Raw genomic sequence first — 22,137 nt, forward strand, 5'->3', positions numbered from 1 at the left:
AACTAGTTTTCCACTACCTTATAGGGCAGGCAAGCCTACGCCAGACATATCACTGTAAAAATCCAGGGCAATCTGACATGCTCAACCATGTATTGAAACATCGATTATCACTGCTTGGATTTAAAAATCAGACACACATTGCCTACTACAAATCAGACACACATTGCCTACTACTCTGTACACCTAACCAATGGCCCTAATTCCAAAAACACAACAGTGGAATTTTCACACACAATCAGGTTCTATATGCTCATTCTATCAGAACTGAACTGAATTAACAACCCACAAAAACCTGTGTATTTCTTGTGAGGAAGCCATAAATACTAATCTCTTTGCAAAGCCTACAGTTCTGTTAAAGCATTTTCAATGTAACAAATTTTTATTTCACAATTGATTTAAAAAAAAGAAGTCACTAATGCCCTAAGTAAACATTTCTGTGGAAATAATTTCTCTGCATGTGGCTATCACAGAAGCACAGCAATGGATTGAGCTTCAAGGTAAAGCTTAAAGAACAACCTTTTGGTGGACAGCGACAATTCCTTCTGCCAGTCTCTGCCCCAGTTTTTCTGGTCTTGCCCTTTCCCAGTTTCTGCTCCTCAACAGCATGTGGAGAAGTGGATCAGGAAACTGAGCTTGTTGAAAAGTGACCTAGCAGGCCAGCTCTCCAGGCTGTTCTGCCCTGCCCTGCGGCCAAGCACTTCGCTGGGCTAGCACAGTGCATTTGGCAGCTCTGGGGCATGAAAACAAGTTGGTTACAGCAACTGAATGAACAAGTGTCACTCAGTGCCTATCTGTGGCACTAGCTTTTTCTAGTCCAAAGTGGTATCAGTGATATAAGCTGACAGTAGCAATGTTAAAATATAAATTACAATCTGTGATCCTTTCAACTTTATAATCTGTTGTGTCAGTGCAATTTGTTAAAAGTAGAAAGACTTTCATGGGACTTGTGGCTTAATTCTTGTCTTCAATTTTCAAGTGGCCAGTGCCTCTTTAAAGAGATCAAGGGTTAGATCACTTGTGGCTGGCTTTTGCAATACCCACAAGGAGCACTGCCTTCTTATGGCATATCCCACTGCTACAGAGAAGTCAAATGAGGAATTAAACACAATGCAGTAGGATTGAGGGTAACTGCAAAGGGGGATAAAAGGAGTAAGTCCCCCTGGGGCTGCAGTCTGATGTGCTGGCTAACCTGGCATAAAGCATCACTGCAACTGAAAGTGGATATTCAGCCTTTCCTGTAGATAGAAAAGGGAACTCTCTTCTTGCGCACTGCAGAAGCAGGCTGAGGAACTGAGCTGAACAAAACCAAACCATCTGCCAAGGGAGTGCAAGGCTGCCCTTTACACTGCCACAACTCTCAGTTAAGGTCCATGTGAGAATATTGACCTAATTCTAGCAACACTGCTGATACAGAAATGAGATTAAATGTAGCTCAGTGTAACACAAGGCAAGTAGCAAGGCTCCATGGTGCTTATGTCGTACACTGACCTTCGGTGGTTTGACTACAAGTGCAGCAATCTCTGAAGTAATCACACTGACTATAGTGGTAATATCATCTTTGAAACGATCGGAGAACCGGCTTCTTCGTGGGTTATCTTCCTTCTCTGTGTTGTGAACATACTGAGCCATACTCTTTATCTACAAAGCAGAAAAAAGAATACTAAAAAAATGCCCAAACTGGAGGTAAAATACTGCTTTAAGTTTGTTTATGAGAGTAAGATTTCCTATTTCTTTTTCCCTGAATTTAATCACTCCTTTTCTCAGAGCTGCTATGATAAATCCTACCTGTAGTGGCAATGACAACAGAGGGTCTAAGATTCAAATGCAGACAGACATTAATTCCTGTTCATATTCAGGCAGTTGGCTACTCTCAGTACCTGAAATCAGAATCAACCTCCCTCAACCCCTTGCATCTGCAGTTCTGAAATGCTGCTGCTTGCAACTTTCGCCCTTCATGATGACAGACATGGAGTGATACTTGTGGAATTCCTATTTCTTGACCTGATCTTGCATTACTTGTATGCTGACAGTGGGAATCAGTATATTTTTTCCACTGACATACATCACCGCAGGGCTCTGTAGAACTGTGAGTTTGGGGAGCTTTGTCACTGTGCCCATGTTGTTAACAAAACGGAAAAGACAGGAACACCTATTCACCGAAAAGGAAGGGCTTGGTTGATGAGTGTCTCTCACTCTTTTGTAAGCTGTGGACTACTGCTCATGTAGCTCATGCAGACCTTTGCCATTAGTGCCATAGTGAGGAAGGGGGGTAATATGAAGAATTCTTTAGTTCTGCTTTCATTATTTGAGACCTCTTCTTTACACAGAGGAGAGGAATAACCGAAGAGATTACCACCCAACTGAATCTGTGCCTGGAGTACCTACTAGATGCCACCATCAACTAACTGTAAAATACCACTGTCAAGTCTTACCAGGAGCTCAAAGAAGAACCAGGCATACTTGAAGACTGATTCTCTCACCATGCCCGTGCTGACCACCATCTGCAATGCCAGTTCCTCATGGAAATGCTAGATAATAAACACAGACTGTTGAAAAATGGCTTTTCAATCAACTCATCCTTCATTTTCAACATCTTCCCTGTGGGAAACTTCTCCATACTGGAGGGTGAGCAGCTGGATGGGGATGTGTGGGCATCTTTGTAGGATCAGAAGGCAGATTTGACCAAAATGACATTTAAAGAATGCCGCAGGCAAACAGACATGGATACCCATTTTTCTGTGGATCCAGAACCACAGATAACTGAAGAGGGAAATGCCTTTGGACTATTCTCAGGTCACTGTCTGCATGTATGATAGGGAGCAGCTATGTTTCCCACTACCTGCTGAGTGTTTTTGTTTAGCACATCCATGTTTTTCTGAGAGAAGGCAGAAGTAAGGATTGATTCTGTGGTGGGAGAGAAAGACAGAGCAGTAACCATAGCAGACCTTGTACAGGCATTTGTAGTTGGAGACAATACTTTTTACAGTGAGATCTGAACACAAGACACACAATCCCAATTATCTAAACTTTTAGGAAATTCAATCTGGACTATTTGGTTCTAAAAGCTACAAAAAGGGACAAAGAAAAAAATTCTTTACAGAAGAAAGAGGAGGCAAATATTTCTGAATGGAGTTTACTGTAACATGTAAAAACATGTATCCAAAGGTAAATAGCAGTGGAAAACGACTGAGGCTCTAAGACCTTGATAAAGAGAACAAAGGGAGGATCCAGACAGGCTGCTACTTGTCTAAATCTGTCCTGGAAAAAGAATCTAAAGACTCTGGAGCCAAAGCAGAAATGTTTGAGTAATGTTTACCCACTGAGTCAATATTTCATCACAAATTCCTTGTCTGATAAAAGTGGTTGATGTCTTGTTCTGTTGCTTCCCTCACCGCATTTAGAAGTGCTAATTGCCAGCACTACCCCAGGACCCCCTGGATTCTGTAAGGAGTTCCCTCATGCACAGCCGTAGCCTACCTTTTTATTGGATGGTCTTGTGCTTGCACAAAGGCCTGACATGTCACTTGTTCCTTCAACACAGTAAGACATCCGACTGGAGCTGTGATCCATAGGCTGAGGGCCACAGATGGAAGAAATACATAATAGTAAATTAATAAGTAACTTCATCTAATTAACCCAGAAGAAATCACCTACAGTGGGCAAGTTTATTTATTTTTTTAAGGTATGCACAGACGTTCATCTAAACACTTCTTCTCTTTCCTTCTTCCCATCCCCCTGCCCAGTCGAGGCCGAAGGCCAGGAGGAGGAGGACGAGGAGGAGGACGAGGAGGAGGAGGAGGTGCAAATGCCAGCACTGCCATCGCGTGCCCAATTGCAGAACTACAGCTCTACTTCGGAGGATACGATTACGATTCCCTTTAAAAGGTGTAAATTTATCCCCCGGCTCTACATCGAAAATAATTAGCCCCTTGAAGTCGTCCTTCCATTAAAAGTAATGCCAATTTACAAGATGGCGAAACAGCAGTAACCAATTGTAAATTCCTACATTTATCAGTGTGATGAAGCTGTAATAACAAACATTTTAATTTTGTATTAATTTGGAAAAATGCCTTGAGCTCTGGTTTGGTTTTTTTTCCCCCCCTAGGACACAGTATATTAGATTAAAAGTCATAAAGCTATTAAATTCAAATCTACATTATTAAAAATTGCTATGGATGGATACATATGCCCATATGAACAAATTAAATAAATTGACAAACCTGTGTATCTTACTAGTTCTGTTTTAATTTGCTGAACACAAGTACCTATTCATTTTAAATGGAGAGACACACAGCCATTCAATAGAAAAAAAAAGACTTAAAAATATATCTGAAAATAACCTACTTGAGAAGCAGTATTTACATATGTAACACTTAAAGAAAAGCAAGGGGGGATACAGTTCAGAGCTCATCAGACATGCTGCTGTAGAGCTCTGCCAGGGCTGCAAGTAGCAGCAGGCTCCTTGCACAGGGGAAAAAAATCCTGCTTTTGCCAGAGGCATAGCTTCCCAGCTCCAGTTGAATGGTGAACTCTAGGTTTTGGTTGTCCGAGACAGCTGCACACAACCATTCTCATAAAGCTCTGAGATGGGCTGGGATGCTGTACACCAGCAACCCGGCACCAATCACAGAAGCAAAATCCTTCTTGTTGGATGCTGTCAACCCTTCTGTCCTGCAAGCCACTGGTGGCATATGTATCCGTGGATGAGAACACAAAGGAAAGTTGTATTTCACTGTGTAGTTGCATGAAGTATTTGGAAAGACCCAGGTGCAAATTGGGCACATGGCATCTGCACTGTAGCTGATACAAAGCTATGGGGCTGCTGTCATATAACTGACTAAATTTTTTTTTTTTTAATAGGAAACTATTTAACACCAAACAAAAAAAAAGGAAGAAAGGTTTGTGACTGCACTGACTCTATGACTTGGACCAGACCAGGTCACCAGATGTGAACAGAACTTAAATACCTGGAAAAACAGGAGAGTGAGGCATGTGAAAAAAAGTAAATGCCTCTGTGGAGTGTCTCAGGCACAAACAAGAGACAGAGTTCTTACCTCTTGCCCTCCTCTGGTAAGAGACATCAGAATTTAGTGATGGGATTTAACATGTATCTATGCCAAATCAGATAAACAACAAATGCTTCTGGTGATACATACAGTGCTTTTACAAGGAGCAAATCCAACCCTCAAAGACAAAATATAGATTATAGGTTTTGGGCCATACCATTCTTCAGATACTTGACTTCGCTCTCTTACCTTGGATGCCACGATGTTTTTGACCTCCTCATCAGTAGCAGCTTGTGTAACAGTGATGTCAGGATTGCTGCAGCTTATCACTCGGCTCTGCAGGAGTTTACTTCCAACAGAGACTGCAGAAGTGCGTCCAAAGGTGTAATAACGAGATTCTGTTGAAATGGCACTGCTGCCTCCACCTGCCACAGCAAGATGTTTGAATCAAGACTAAAGAACATATATATGAGACAAACACGAGGTTCAAGCCAGTTTTGCCCAGTGCTGTTACAACATCAGCATTTTGAAAAGCATAAAGCTCCTGAAAAACCCACTACCAACTGCTTTATTAACAATCTACATAGGCATTGAATGACAGGTTACAGGTATTATCCCAGTCAACAGCTCACAGGGTGATTGCACAAGCAGTAACAAAAGATTAATAGGGCTACCTAAGAAACAGCACTATCACAATAGTTCTTTCTTCCCATCAGCTCTTCTTAATTTGCTGTAGATTCAGTCAATATTCAAAGGCCTGAACACAAAACACCACCTACAACACATATGATTTAATACCATGTTCAAATACCCAAGCAAGCAGGGAGCACTACCACCAGGAATTTCACTAAGTGATATCTAGTTTTCAGTTTCACCATGGACCTTATTTTTCCAGGATAAAAAATTTCCAAGTGTATGTGAGCTCAGAGATTTTAGCATATCCTAACATCAGTCTAAATGTCCCTCAAGGGAGATTTAAATGAATATTCAAGGCAGAAAAAGGCCTACTTCTCTTTATCTCCCACAGCATAACTGCTTGTGGTAAGTCATTTAATATATACCACTTAATCAAATGAATCCTATAGGCTTTAGGACAATGACTACAGCAGAATAACAGAATGGTTGAGGTTGGAAGGGCCCTTTGAAGGCCATCTGGTCCACTCTCTCTGCTCAAGCAGGGTCACCTTGAGTCAGCTGCCTGGGACTACATCCAGATGGTTTTCTACTATCTCCAAGGTGAGAGACCTGGGCAACCTATCTGGCCAACGTGTACCAGTGCTCAGTCACCCTCAGAGGAAGTGTTTCCTCATGTTCACTGTGTTTCAGGGCGCACCCATTGACTCTGATCTTGTCACTGGGGGCCACTGGAAACAGCCAGGTTCTGTCTTCTTTGCACTCTTCCTTCAGCTCCTTCTCTACACTGAAGATCCTCGCTGAGGCTTCATTTCTCCAGGCTGAACAGCCCCAGCTCTCTCAGCCTTCTTCACTGAAGAGATGCTCCAGACCCTTTGTCACCTTTGTTGCCCTTGGCTGGTCTCTCCAATGTCTCTGGGGAACTGCTGTGTCCAGCTCATGAACTGGGGAGTTCAGAGCTGGACACAGCATTCCAGGTATGGCCACACCAGGGCTGAGAAGAGGAGAAGGATCACCTGTCTAAACCTGCTGGTCATCCAGCATTTTATCCTCCAATGACATCCTTAATGCAATGGAGATATTGGGTGAACTTGGCAGGAGGTCATTTTGCATGGAAAGTAATTTACTGATGTACAGGTCAGTAAAAAATTGGCATCTTAAGGCCATTTTAATTTATGAAGGGAATTCTTCTAGGAAAAGCTTCAGTTTAGGCAATCTCTCTTGCATTTGTCTTCATTAAGTTACAACATTGCTTGTAGCTGTGGAAACCTCTCACCTCAACCCTTCATCTTAAATTAATAACTGAGGGATGGAGATTATGAGGGGCAAGTCCATGTTACTCTTTGCAGCACTGATATTCCTGACCTACCTCTGAAAGAAATGGTGTATCAGAACAGTGTAGTGCAAAATGGTATGCAGTCTGGGTCTGAGAAGTTGTGTTTGCTATCTTACAGGTCAGTGCCTTAAGTCCTCCTCTCAAAAGTGCCATGCTGAACAGCATGTATCAACAATAAAGAATACTTTTGCAACCCTTCCACCAGTAATACCTGGTTTGACCACTTCTCTTTGTGGGTCTGGCAGACGAAATACATAGTACACATAAGATGTCAGAAGGCAGTTCCTCCCATGCTGATCCTTGCTCAGCTCTTTGCTGTTGTGGAGATTGTTCACTATTGCAACCACAGATTCAAAGGCAAACTGTGAGAAATTGGCTGTGAAACAAAGGCAAGAATTAGAGTCAGCACTGAAGGGTATAACGTAATTAGGTGAGGGCATTCTTTGTATCAACAACTAATCTTACGAGGTTCAATTCAGTCCTTAACAAGTTCAGTTTTAGACAGCAATTGCTATGCCTGTCCAGACCCAAAGTCTACATAGGCCAATAAACACTCTTCAGCAGACCCACTGACTTTCAACCTAATCACTGCTATTCTGTCACTCTGTACTACATAAAAGCAGGCTGTAGCAGTTAATTACACTTCTAGCAGCCTTCACACATTTCCTATAAACTGTATTCTCACAAAATACTGACTTGTTACTCTCTAGCTGACAGACAAATACAAGCTAGCAGGCTTTAGCACAAATATTGGAGTGGATGACAAGTGTTGATTATCTAAATGACATAGGAAATTAACTACACCCCTGCCTCCAAGTATGCCATTCTTCCAGAGTTAACACATGTTATGGGCAACTGGCACTTCAGTGTTCACTATTATATTCTCTGATTTTGTGCTCACTCAACTCTGTCTAAAGATATTTGGGTAGAGGATATGGTGCAGACAGCAGTGTCAGTTGTAGGACAATGATTTTGCTGGTGTTTTACTTGCAAAACAACTCAATTCCAAACAAAGTTGAACCACAACCCACTTTTTGACCTATATTTTCAGGTAAGTAAATTACCACAGTTTAATGTACCTCCCAACCAGAGACTAAGTCTTATATGTAGGGGGAAAGGAGAGAAGGCAGGAACTTAAGCCTGATTAAATTGTGCAGTGAAACTTTGTCTTGAGCAGCACAACTCTTTCTGAAGTGGACTACCCTAAATCCTAAATCCGAGCCTGGGTATTTTGGTAACCATTTCCCACACATTCCTAGGTTGATTGAAAAGTCTCTTGAAGGCCATGAACCACTAAATACCTGTCTGGCCAGCTATGACCATAGGCTGTACAGCCAGCTGGAAAAGTTTATCTAGTACCAAATGCAAAAATAAGACAAGAGGTTCAAGGCGTGAAGAATTCAAACAGATAATGCTGAGTTTCAATTCATGCTCCAGTGAAGCCTCTGTAATCTTTTGATCCATCAGTCGAATGGGGAATGTCACTTGGCTTTCCAGAGAATGGCACAAGGTGAAGAACCTCTCTAGGTGGTTGTCCTGTGAATACAGTGCATTCAGAGTTAACAAAATCGATACAGTTCAGCTACTGCTAGCTAAGCAAAGCCTAACTATACCACCTGATGGGATGAAAGGAAAGATTTTTCACCCTTCTGGCTTTCAGCACTGGCTGCTCTAAGTGATGAACTTGTAAAGCAGCTGTCACAGCATTTCATTTGCTCCTATTCATCTGGTCCAAATTCAGACCGCGGTGAGATCAGCTTAAAGGCAGAAACGTTCCTGCCCTCACTAAACTGATTGCTTCATTTAATGAAAAGACTTTTCCTTCTATCTGATAAAGCTCTGTCACATCATAGGTCTGTAGTCCCTCTGCCACTCATACCAGAATTCCATCTACACACAAGTTATGTGCCATACGAGTATGCCCTACTTGTCTTTAAAAAGCATGCTGCAAAAGGGTGATGGACCTGCCTCAGACACAGGGCCTTCAGCTGTTAGGACATATTTACTAGGATTAATTAGAATGGGATAAGGGGTAAGAGACACTGAAAAGCAGCAGAAACAAAAAAAAGCTGATCTGCCTCAACCCAGTATCTCAAAAAGATGGGCAAAGATCCAATTTCCCATGGCATCTAAATGACCAGAATCATTGAGTTCTCACCCAGCACTAAGCTTGTGTCCCCAAAGCAATGGCATTGACAAGTGAGCTGCTTAACACATACTGGCAGCGTATAACCTGTCCATGGAGGCAGGGAGGTGCTGTGTCTTTGGAGATGTGGACACATTCTCCGAACTAGCCTTGAAGGACAGAAGATGCAGACTACAGAAACTGGCACTGTGCCCTGCCAGTGCCTTTCAATCACAGCCTGAACAGACTCCTGCTGAGCCAAGAGGACACCAGGCTCTCTATTGCTCAATGTGACTTGCTGCCAAGAGTGTTCATTTGTTCACTTCTACCAATAGATTTAATTTCACCAAAGGGTTTCATTCACCAAGGGTATCAGGTTATTTCCATAGCTCCTAATTTTTTTTTTTTAAAACCTGTGTGGGCACCTCAGTTCACCTCAGTTTCATAAATCTGCTAAATTGGCCTGGACATCTGAATTTTCTTTGAAATGAAACTACAGATGTGTCTTACTTCTGACGCATTACCTGGGTGTGAACAGATGACACAGCTTGAACTTCAACAATGAAAACGCCCTTGTGTCCTTCAACCCACTTTATAGGGGGTGTCTGAGATGGAATTTTCTGGGATGAAAAAAAAATAATATGGGAATCATCTTCCTTTTAATGATCAAACAGAAAGTCTGTTTACATGAAGGTCTATAGGGTATTCCCACTATTCACTTCATTTTAGATACCCAAATTCAGTACCACAGAGAGGATGACAGCTAGGCATCTCCTTGTTCTCATAGACATTTGGACAGAAGCTGATTCACTGAACGGGGAAATTCGGAGAATTTCAGCTGTATGTCTAGCACATGTAAATAAACATCTTCTGATGGGATATTGTCAAGGCTAAAATTTCCTGGTCAAAGCACTGCCAAAGGCACTCCATGGGGATGTGGTGCAGTTTATACCCTCTGGACAAGTTTCCTACATGCCATGCTTACTGAGAGGGCCCAGTTTTCTGCTCCAGTAATACCACCTGATTCCACTTCTAGTCCCCCTCCCACAAAGCCCCAGAAAAAAAGAACAAATTATCCTGTGGAAGAAATAGAATTATTGACTTGACACTCTCTAAACAAATGTATCCCTGCTTAGACAATTTACAAGAATTTGCTTGCATAACTAACTTTTCTTAAAAAAACAGTATAATGATATAAAATAGTAACACCAGTGACAACAACAACAAGATTTTTCTCCAGACCTTTCTCCTTTTAAAGAACTACCTTTAAAAAAGGCTACCAGCGGACAGCAATGTTAGTTCGTAAAACACTTATGCTGTCCTCCTACATTAGAAAAAAACTATCTTTTAATAATTTTGTTTGTTACCTCAGGAGAGTGAATTGAATAGTGTAAAGGCAGCTTATCCAATGCAACAGGAAGACTATAATGTCCAGTTTGAAGACGATCATTTAATAGAATTGGCAGCCACTGAAACAAACGGAAACACAGCAATATTCATGATGATATATGATTAGACCTATTTATTTGTTAGATACAGTCAACAAAACAACAAATGAGATATTGATCCAAGCTTCTCTGCTCTAACCCATTCAACAGTAATTTCTTTGTATTTTAAATTCAAAGATAGCTGATAGCTACTGTAGAAAAATGTACAAGACTGCTTTACAAACCATTTCTTTCGAAGAAAACAAACACAGAGCTTCTCATGTGTGACGTGTTTTTTTCTAATAAATCCTATCAGAAGGATTTAGCGGAGTCCATGTTTTTATTTAAAAATTCATGTATCCTGAATACACTGCTTCTTGGTATTGAAGCAAATCAACAGCTAAAGTTTTGCTGGAGATAAATTGAACATCTTCCTTGTGGTCACCATGCCAGACTGACTTTTCATATCCCTGCATTGATACTCGGACACATTTAATTTTTTATTCAAGTCTGAAAGAGGCTATGCATTTGAGTATCACAGGGCAGAAACATTTTGTATTTAGGTGAACAGAAACTTGAAAATTAAGTCCTCACCTATGTCAAATCTTGATCCTGAACTAATTTACTTCTTAACAATCCCACTGACATTGGTGGGACTATAACTCCCCATTAAAGAAAGTCCATTTGAAAGGATTCTCAGTACTGTGATTAAAAAACCCCAGAAGCCAACAAAGAAACAAACAAGCAAACAAACAAAAATACACAAACACAAAACTGCCCCAAACTTCACAGCAAGAACACATGGAAAGCATTTTCCTGGCTCCACAGCTCAACTGCTAACCACAGCTCTAGGACATTTTCAAATCTGAAGCATTACCATCTTCAATGCTTTCCTTTTATATTAAAATCTCTCCAGTTAAAAATACTGTTTGATAAAGAAGAAGGTCAGAGAGACTATCCTACAACATGTACTTCTTAACCTAAGACATGCTAGTCTCAACATGAAAATAAAGAAGGCAAGAGAATGACATTTTAGCTTTTAGGTTCTTCCTGGTTTTTTAGTTTTTAGTGGATAAAAGACAATTTAGAACAGAGATGATCTGCCATGTAAAACCTAACTGAAAATATTACATTAGCTCTTACCCCATGTATGAGCATGATAACAGTAATAATTGTAATTACATACATTTCAGGGGGTTTTTTGCAATAAATAGAATCTAACAGAATGGGATTATGTGCTATAAAGCATTGCTGTTGCAAACATTTAGGTGCATATTTCAGTTGAATCGGGTGAATTCATTAAGTTCAAAGACAGTTAACACAGTAAAATTATAGGATGAGGACGTAACATACCTCAGACTGCATCTAGCTTCTATGAATTCACACTAAGACCTTCCACTGGTTTTGATGTACTGCCATAACCAGAAAGGGAACAAATGACAAAATTCTTGGCAAGCAAAGAGTCTGTTTGCAAGGGATACACAGACACACACACCCCCACACCCCTCCCACAACCACTCTTACGTATCACATGGAACTTACTGAATACCCTAGGAGGGTTTCAACAGATGCTCCTTGCTTTGGTTGGCAGCTGATGTGATAGAATGTGAACAATAGATGGTGTTTCTCTGTGAGTTTTGCTGGCAGCTTAATTTTCACTTCTTCATAGAAGTCAGGGGATCTGTTTAAAAAGAATGTCAAGCACATTCCCAAAGTTAGTATGAGACTGAGGCAAGAGGCAAATTTGCCAGCAGGCTTTTAGATGCTATGGTTATAAAACCAGATAAATCTTGAAAACACAGCTGAGTTAAACAAAGTATACATAAATACACACACATATATTTATGAATTTAAAATTAATTATGAATGTGAAAGTTATACTTATGAACAACCTACAGCTTTGAATCAGAAGAAAACAGACAGTATCAGCTGGACAGTTTCAGCTTCCACTTATCTCTATACTTCAGAAAACATTCAATCTCAGTTTTGGATTCCAGCATAAGTATTCTGCAAATCCTAAATCCCAAGCTCTCATTCATGAGAATGAGAATGTCCCTTCAGCTCTTTTGGATCTACGAATTCACTGAAGTGAATTATCTTAAAGTTCTTTAAGAAGTTGTGCTGCTAACTGCTCCTGCTCCTTAATCTTCATAGTGGGAATATTCTCAATGACTAAAAAGCTTCAAACAAGAAAAGCAATGGTCGCTTATGCAACGGCCACTTATGCAAATGCACGAAGCAATCCAAATTAGATATGATAAACTGCATAAAATAGAAATGTTTAAAATGGCATTCCTTGATGAACTATGTAGAGTAACAATTACATAAAGAGATCATGATTAATACTTCTCAAGTCATATTAACAACACTTACTTATTATGATATGTGATAGCTGTGTATATTTCTTGGACAAATTCTGGACCTGAAGATTTCCCAAAAATTACCTACATTAAGAAGAAAAGTAACAGTAATCAGGACTACAGCATTTATTTGTCATCATCTTGTATAAATTTTAAGACAGTATTTGAAGACTTAAAATGACTCCTCAATTTTATCTTAGCTCATTGGCATAAATATCTTATTACCAAGCACCTTCCCCACAGTCCATTCAGGGTAAAACATCAGGAAAATGGAGCAGAGTTATTTCTAGAGTCGCTGACTACCTCACATCACATTCTTTAGTCATGAACTAAAAACTCTGGAATCATAGGGAAAAAGTTATGGTAACCCACTTAAATACTGTCACATAGTCTTTATCTAAGTGCTAAAAAGTGAAATTTAAAGTATTTTTACAAGTTTTGTTTTTCAGTTGTAGCCTGTTCATTCAGAGTGAGATTCATCTCACCTTACCTTAGAGGTCCCAAGTCCCTTCAAACTCAATGAAGAGAAATAGGCATTTCTGGTGCTAGATTTGCTTCCCTAAGACATGGGCCCATGGTAAGGTCTTGAAATCCACTAATTTAAAGGGAGCCCTGGGAGATGAGCTTACACAAGAATCCCTGCACAGTGCAAGTCTATATATGTACTGAGAGGAAGGTCACTTAGAGTGGAGAGGGAAGCCAGATGAACTGTGTCTGTCCTAAGCATTTGTCAAAACCTAGTCGTAACATAGGCAGAGTTTAAAGAAACCAACAATGCAGTATTGTGCAGAAGAAGGTGTTACATTCACATGGCACAGCTCCAGCTCTGGAAGAAATGTGGCTTGGAAAACACTGTGCTGATGCTCTGATTTCAGGTCCACAGGTTATGTGGAGCAAGACTGTCAAGTACGTACTAAACAATGTCAGCACACTGAAAAAGGCTGGTTGGGTGATAGTTCTTGGTCCAACATACTGTTGCACTAAAGTTTCCTCAAAGTAGTATTTCCACTCATTTTTTCCTTCCCTAACACATAAAATCACAGAAAATTCTTGTCTCCATGTCATTTTCAAATAGCCAACAACACTGTCTGAAAATATAAAAATGAGACTGAAGCAGACATCTGGGTAGAACACTTCAAACTGAACATCTGAAGCTTGGTAAAGCTGAACAGAGGTTCTTACAGTGAGAGATGCTGAATAACCTGAACAGACAGGACTGCCTTCTCTGCTAGTAGTGTACACGTATACCCAGTGTGTTTCAGACATGGAAAGCTCTACCTACACCGCATGACTGTGCATCCATTTGTGCTCAGGCAATGAAGATCCCAACTTTTATCTTCCAGCATAATACCTGAGCATTTGTGCAAACACAGTGCACGCAGAGGAGTTACCCTGGAAAATAGACTACATCATTCTTAAACCTTAAAAGGTCTCTGACGCTCTGTGAATTTTACCCTTAGAAATTCCAACATGATACTAATGTAATATTATGTCATTCTTCTGAAAACAGGGTAGGAAGATTTAGATAAGAGAGAGCAATATGTGTCTGGCTCCACTAGAATGACAAGTCTTTCTTGTTGTGGGTAAGGAACACAGCCCTGTTTTAGGATGAGAATGAAAGCTTCACAAGCTCTCTGATGTTAGGCTTCTTAAGGCCCCACTAGGAACTGGGAAGTAAATAAGGACTTATCTCTTCAGAGGTTTCTCAGCAATGCATGTAAACAAAAGCCTGCTAAGAAATCTCAGCATTTATTACCGGCATTGCACAGGATGGGTCTTCACCACACATAAACTGGATCTTGATGGTAATGTTTCTTGCAGAAGCCAGTCGGTTCGCAAAATTCAGCCTCTGAGGGTAAACATAGAGGAGATTTCTGGAAGAAAGATAAGGAAGAATAAAATGGGTAAATGGCAAGCATTCCTGTTTGAAAATTAAGTGCACAAATTAGCATCTTCCTGATTCCTCTCCCGGTCCTTCAATTCCACCTTCATAGTGAAAGATTTGTCAGAACTCAGTTTCAAAAGTTCACAAAGAAAGGTAATTTCTTGGTGTGACACATAGATCGTCCTATGTTTAAGGTTACACCTACACTAAGCTATGTTCTGTTGCAAACAAACTATTATCTTTGCTTGATGTACTGAAAAGCAGGAATGTCTGGAGAAAACAGCTCCTTTCTCAGGTGTGAACAATCTGATTTTGGAAGCGGGAAAGAATCACTCAGAGGTGATAAAAGCAAGGAAATCAACAACTGAAGTTTATACATTCGTAGCTTATAGCGAAAAATGGCATGTATTTCTAGGTTATACAAATCAAAAAGCAGTATCAGTGAACCTTAGTAAATACAAATAAGAAAATTTGAAACTGTAATTCTGTAAGCTACCTCTTATTAGTAATGAATATGAATAATGCTTCGAAATAGAGCATACTTTGCTGTTTACTAGTTTCTGTATATGAACATATCACTGAACATAAAAAGCAGCTTTAATTTCTGTGGGGAATTTGGCAGCATAGATGGTCTTCTGAAGTATAATTCTAATAGAAGAGTAAAAATATTAATAGAAAGATTTTTCTCTGATTAAGTTTATGGCAAATCTGAGATTTCAGCTAGACCTAGATTATATGCAGATTCTGGAATAGTGATGATGTCTCTTTACTGTCTTGTTTTCCCAGTCTGGCATGGGATTCTCACTGTTTGTCCTCTGAGTGTAAGGAATAAGAGTAGTGTTGGAGGAAACATGCCGGCGTTCAGTGAGAAACAATGAGGACTACTCATGGACTTTCATGCTTTCTTTTTGTGTGTGCCAGTCAGAAGCTGCACAGAATTGCACTGTCCTTATCACAGGTATCTCCTCAGTACCTCTGTCAGCTGAAAAAGTCACACAGTCTTGGAAAATACTGTCATTAAGTCAGACAGTCCATCTTCCATTTATTGTATCCCAAGACCTGGAAAACTGTGGTTTATTCTCCTGACTGCCACTTGTCACAACATGACAGTATTCTTCAACTACACAGTCCAAGCTACTTTTTTTAACCAACATGTGTAACATAGGACATGGCATGCCTTAGTAAAAAAACTAGCAAGTAACTTGCCTTTCCCTTTATTCAGAATGGTACTTCTGCCTGTCACACTACTGCACTCACTTACTACCTTATGTGCAATTTCTGCTTTGCCAAATTCTCTGCCAGATGATGTTAAGGAAAGCTAAGTGAAAGAGAGAAATATATTGGTAACCTCTACTGAATTATACTTGGGGGACTGACATATCAAATGAAGAATATTGTCAATACTACATCTGCCAGAAGTGAAGAAATACATGTAGGGAAGGCTGAATAATACGGTCATTGCTTCATTAATCTGCAGCCTAGGACAAGATGTCACAAATCTATATAATGTACCTGAGCACTGGATTTTACTTTTAGATGTGACTTGAGATGAAAGATATGTAAAAACACAGAGAGCTCTCTGCTGACTACACAACCAAGGAAGCATTATTCCAGCAAGTACTGGACTGAAAAGATAAAGCTTGTGCCATTTATGCTCAAGCAGTTTTAGGGATCTTGCTTACATGTGTATTAAACCCATCAGCACTGAGGAAGAACAGAGGCAAATGCTGACTCCGGATATCCTGCAGAAACGAAAGTGACGGCTGACATTTAAAGCAGGAAGGTGAGAAGATGACCAAAAGATGTTCCCTCACACAGCCATGAATTGTAGACCCATTGCTGACCACTGCCTAAGTGCTACTGCGTGCACTCCATCCATTACACTCCAAAAGACTGAGGGGAAGCAAAGACAAGGAGCATTTTCACATGGCAGTTAGCAGGGCCATTGGGGCAGCAAATACTGTCTTTTAAATAACAGGACAGCTAGGATGCCCATAAGGATGTGGTAGGCTCCAGGAGGCATTGGACCCCAAGTTTCTGCACTGAGCAGAAATACAGCAACATGTCACAGCAAATACTTTTGGTCAGTGTGATTAAATTTGTCCCTTCACTCTCCCTGCAGAAAGTGCAGGGCTCTAACTCCAGATACAGTCGGATGTGCTTAAAAAAACAGAAGAGCCATTGAAGGGACAGCATGAGTCTACAAAAGCCATGGCAGAACACCCAGTGTCACTGAGAATACAGTCCCAAAGGCCAGCAGCGTCCTGGGTGAGGCACAGATCCAAACAGCTCCTGCAGGTCAGAGACTGACCCAGCAGAGTGATAAGAGACTATTTCAGAATCAGTTACCTCCTGGGAAAGATTAAGGTCCCCCTAGCCTGGCACAGGACACCACACGGCAATTCTCAGGCAAATTTGCGAACCTTCCTATACTTTCATAGTGCTTAGCAGTGATTTAATCATTTCCCATGGGCAAAACAACACAGACCTACCCTCTGCCAAAAAAAAAAATCTATTCAGAGTTTCAACTCTGTGGCCATTCTTATTGAATATTCCTGTTTGTAAATATTGCTTGTGCACAGATGCACATAAAAGAATCCTCCTCCTTGCTAGATTACATCTCATGTGAGGTGTCAACAAGTGCATCTCAAACTTCTTATGAATATTAGGCATCTTCATTGGTGACTGTGATGAGACTTCCACACACAGCAAAACTCAACATATGTGCAATTAGTCCCTACTGATACAAAGTAGAAATGTTCTGTAGGTGAGGAGTTACGGATGAGTTAACATTGACATTTAAAACTTATGGTACTAGACACAAAAACTGATGCACCCATTAGTTATAATTTTCAATATTTGTTGATTCTTCCACAATTTTGGTGGAGAGCCTTCAGGAACAAAAAGATTAAAAATTAAAAAGTACATCACAGATGTTTAACCAAACATGGAAACTGTTTTAGTCAGCCATTGACTAGGAAAATAGCACAGTGACAGAACTTCAACATGTCACATTCAAGAGGATGTGTATGAGTTATATATTCTGTATTTTAGGATGGATAATTTAGAGAATAGTTTGAATGATTTTTTCTCATGTTGGTAAAATTTTGACTCATCTGAAGAGTTGGTGGACAGATCTAAAACTAGACCAAAGGCCTGTAGAAGACTCACATGTAGTAAATATGCTCTCTCTGGATTCCATGGGCAGAGAGGCAGAGAGGAGCAGATAATGCTGTGAGAGCAATAACAGGAGTAAGACACTATTATTCATCAATAATCTTTCCTAACCCGAAACAAGTCAAGGATGGGGTAGAATGATTCCACCAAAGCGGAAGGCCTCCAGCTCACACTGCAGACTACAACAAGTCTGAGAACATTGCTAAGTGGTTTGCAATTAAATGAAACGAAACCATAAAGAAAAGGGCTTTTTATTCCCTTCCTCCAAAAATCCCCCAAGCCTTAGGTACTACCCCTATCATAGACAGGACTTCCTGTGCCTGGTTAAGCTGAGTTACTGCTGTAGTGATATGACAAATTCCTCTTCCTCAGCACCAACATTTCATAGTGGCAGTAAACAGCATCATTTTCATTTATATTTAATGAGAAAATAAAATGACAAACAAACTCTAAATTATATGATTTTTCCTATTAAAAATAGAGGGGTATGAAAGAAATAAATCTTGGAATGTTTTGACATTTTCAGGGAAATATTTTTATTAAAGAAATGTAAGTACACAACAAAAAGAAGTGCTCAATTTCACAGTGCACAAAGATAGTGGGCTGGCTGATCTCTCTGGCATAAATCAGAAATAGCATCATTTAATATAATGGCATTACACCAGTAAAAAAAAAAGCTTGCAAGACCTGAGTTCAAAGACTATAACAGAAGGCTCCACTTTTCCTATCACAAAGCAAAAAGCTATTATCAAAAAAAAAAAACCAAAAAAACCTCATCCCTCTGAAATACCTTTGACAACCTCACCCCCCCCAATGTCTACATGTGTAGCACTGGTGAAAGGAAAATGGTTTGCAGACTTATAATCAAAAATTAGAAAACATTAAACTACATTTAGCACCATGATACACATCTATGAATAAATGTTGTCAAACTGCTTAAATAAGACAGGATGATTCTACTTTTCAGATAAGAGGAAAGGAAATAAAATAACATTAAACACTTCATATTTGGCTCTATTCAAATTCAGAGCTACTTCTCATGGGTTAGTTTCATCTCAGACTCAAAATGGTATTCGCCATGTGGGGAACTAAGCAACAAGAACTGCATGACAGTTAAATTAAGGAAAGGGCCATAGGGCTGCACAGTGGGCTCTGGACAGGCTGGATCAATGGTCCAAGGCCAATGGTGTGAGGTTCAACAAAGCCAAGTGCCCTTGGGTCACAACAACCCCAGGCAGTGCCACAGCCTGGGGCAGAGTGGCTGCAAAGCTGCCCACAGGAAAAGGACCTGGGGGTGCTGGTGCCAGCAGCTGAACATGAGCCAGAGTGTGCCCAGGTGGCCAAGAAGGCCAATGGCATCCTGGCCTGTACCAGCAACAGTGTGGCCAGCAGGACCAGGGCAGGGATTGTCCCCCTGTACTCAGCACTGGTGAGGGCACACCTCAAATTCCATGTTCAGTTCTGGGCCCCTCACTGCAAGAAGGACATGGAGGTGCTGAACTGTGTCCACAGAAGGGCAACAGAGCTGATGATGGCTCTGGAGCACAAGTCCTCTAAGGAGCAGCTGATGGAGCTGGGGTTGTTTAGCCTGCAGAGAAGGCGGCTCAGGGGGAACCTTGTCACTCTCTACAACTGCTTGAAAGGAGGTTGTAGCCAGCAGAGGGTTGGCCTCTTCTCCCAAGTAGCAAGCAACAGGACAAGAAGAAATAGCCTCAAGTTGCCCCAGGGGAGGTTTAAATTGAATATCAGGAAATATTTCTTCACCTAAAGATGTGTCAAGCATTGGCAGGCTATCCAGGGAAGTTGTGAAGTGACATGTAGATGTGCTGCTTAAGGGACATGGCTTAGGGGTCAACTCGGCAGTGCCAGGCTTCCAGCTGGACTTGATGTTCATCAGCCTACATCACCTAACTATGCTTTTGCACACCAAACAGAGCACTGGCATGATTGTGAGGCAAAACCATCTCAGATGTGGTGTGATTAGGTGATTCTGGATTGCAGAGAAAGAGGTGCCTCCAGTGGTACTGCACAAACACTAGTGTTATTTCCTGGCCCCACCAAGTTCCAGACTCTGCTCTTTCAGAATGTTTACAAAACTTCCTCATCTGACTTACCAGGGAATTATTGCTGGAGTTCATTAACACTTTCAGTTGGCAACTTTACTTTCTCAGTCCAAATATGCTTATTGTCACAAGGTAGTCAAACTGTAATCTAGCATTTCTACATTGTTCAAAATTTCTAACTAATTGTCTTTAGAGTTTTGTTTGGATATTATCTGATTGATTACAGCATAACACTACTTACGGCATGTCAGCAGCGTCTACCATTGATTGACTAACTAAGGTAAAGATTAATGAAAGCAACTATTCTTCACAGATGTTGTCTTCACTATTACAAGTTAGGCTGAACAAATCCTTCTTTCTTTTGTCGCCATGACTTTTACTTAGGGTGAAAATCAAAATAGAGACTTAAAAGAAAAAGTTAAGCATGCTGGGTGTGAAGTCTTGCTGAAAGAGTGTGACTGTTGAGCGATAGCAAGCATTTCCTCTAATGTGGATGTACGTATTCAATACAGACACCCTGGCAACTGAAAGATAGTGTGGAGACACCCAAACTTGCTTTAGGGAGAAGCACAAATTAATTTTTGGCACGGTGGCTTTGATATTCATTATGTCTGGCTGCAGAAGTGAGAACTTGGTGAGAACTAAAGAGAGAATATTCTGTGCAGACTCAACTGTTGTTCCAGCTCAGAAACACAGTGGTTGCTAATGGTTTTTTGTCAGAAGCAAACCTTTAGATGCTATGAGGCTGCACACTGGAATTGACATTTGCTAAGGCCAGACAACAAGTAGGAAGGTTAAAGTTCTGTCTTATTTTTTAATTAAACTGAAAAAAGGCATATTTGCTCATGTTCATTTACATTTCCACTTTCAATTCTATAAAAACTACTTTCCCTATAGAAATGTCTGCATTAAAGTTCTACCACCATCCAATTCTATCTTTGATACACAGAGGAGACAGAATCACCAGAACTCTCTGCATTTTAGTTTACTGGTGCTGTGAGCTGACCTCAGGAGTTTGAACTGTGGCAGAGCCCAGGAATAACTCCTTCAAAACTTCTCAGGAGGCTATAGCCAAACTGGCTTACTTATGTGCCTGCCGATACCACACTGCAAGTCGTTATTGTAAGATAAGATTTGCCACTTCCTCTCTTTGCTTTCCTTTAAAGCTGAGACCCAAACCCAGGTGTCACCAACAGCCAAACAGATCTCTAGTTTTCTGTGAAGTGTGGAGCATCTCCCTGGCATATATTAGTTTGCCACAGTGCAGTTCTGAGTTGTACAGAACCACAAGTCTTGCCCTTCCCTGCTCCCCTCCTGGGCTGGGTCAGGTGAGCGGGTGGGAGAGCTGGCTCTTTGCTAATCTCCACTGCAAGAAATTAATAAGCTTTACATCACTTTATTCAGTGCCTTTATTTTGTGATCCCTTATTGATAGTCACATTTTTGCCACTAATACAGTATCTAGCTACTGTTTCAGGGATCAGAAACACCCCTTAGAATAGTGTCACCTACAACTACTGTTAGAAGCATTATGCTTTGCTCCCATGTCTTGACTAACACAATGGTCAGATGAAAGCCATTATTTCAAGTTATTTCTGTATCTATAATACTGCAATACACCCCATCAGAATTACTGTCAGGTATTACTACAACATTGCTCACTAGCAATGAAATATTGCACAAACATCTTGAAACACATTCCTCTGATGCTAATTTCTTATACGACACTAACATGTTCCACACTACTAAGAAATAAATGATGGGAATTGCTCAGTTGCATGCTACTGAGCACTGTGATCACCTTGAAACAACCAGAACAGAACAGATTTAAAGAAATTAAATTACACAGCCTAGAGTGCTCATTCATAGTTAAAAAGTTCACAGAGCAACACATTATTTCCTCAGATACTCAGCTGACTCAAATTAACAATAGAAACCACTGAGCATAAACATTTACCAAAAGTGTTAAAAATCATAATAAAATCTACTGGAAAAAAACCCAAACAAACGAACACAGAGGAGGAAAGCTAGCTTGCTAGCTAGGTAGGTAGATAGACAGATAGATGCCAAGTCAATGACAGTTGTTAAACGGGTTTTTTTATCTTACAGAAAATTTTTCAAAAGAC

The 22,137-nt window shown here is 40.5% G+C and overlaps 1 protein-coding gene across 4 annotated transcripts in view; it reads right to left on the reverse strand.

The window, feature by feature from the left end:
• Positions 1-22,137, reverse strand: part of DOCK8 (dedicator of cytokinesis 8) — a 91,651-nt gene that overhangs the window by 31,566 nt on the left and 37,948 nt on the right. For all 4 annotated transcript variants that reach the window (XM_032096208.1, XM_032096209.1, XM_032096212.1 and 1 more), the window contains 11 exons: positions 14,644-14,761; positions 12,901-12,971; positions 12,070-12,208; positions 10,468-10,569; positions 9,625-9,720; positions 8,277-8,511; positions 7,187-7,351; positions 5,256-5,431; positions 3,478-3,573; positions 2,433-2,528; positions 1,489-1,638 (listed from right to left, as the gene is read on the reverse strand). In XM_032096208.1, the coding sequence (XP_031952099.1) occupies positions 1,489-1,638; positions 2,433-2,528; positions 3,478-3,573; positions 5,256-5,431; positions 7,187-7,351; positions 8,277-8,511; positions 9,625-9,720; positions 10,468-10,569; positions 12,070-12,208; positions 12,901-12,971; positions 14,644-14,761 (1,444 nt within the window). The remainder of the gene's footprint in view (positions 1-1,488; positions 1,639-2,432; positions 2,529-3,477; positions 3,574-5,255; positions 5,432-7,186; positions 7,352-8,276; positions 8,512-9,624; positions 9,721-10,467; positions 10,570-12,069; positions 12,209-12,900; positions 12,972-14,643; positions 14,762-22,137) is intronic.

The sequence above is a fragment of the Corvus moneduloides genome, chromosome Z (genome assembly GCF_009650955.1).
Source record: "Corvus moneduloides isolate bCorMon1 chromosome Z, bCorMon1.pri, whole genome shotgun sequence".
Lineage (NCBI taxonomy): Eukaryota > Metazoa > Chordata > Aves > Passeriformes > Corvidae > Corvus > Corvus moneduloides.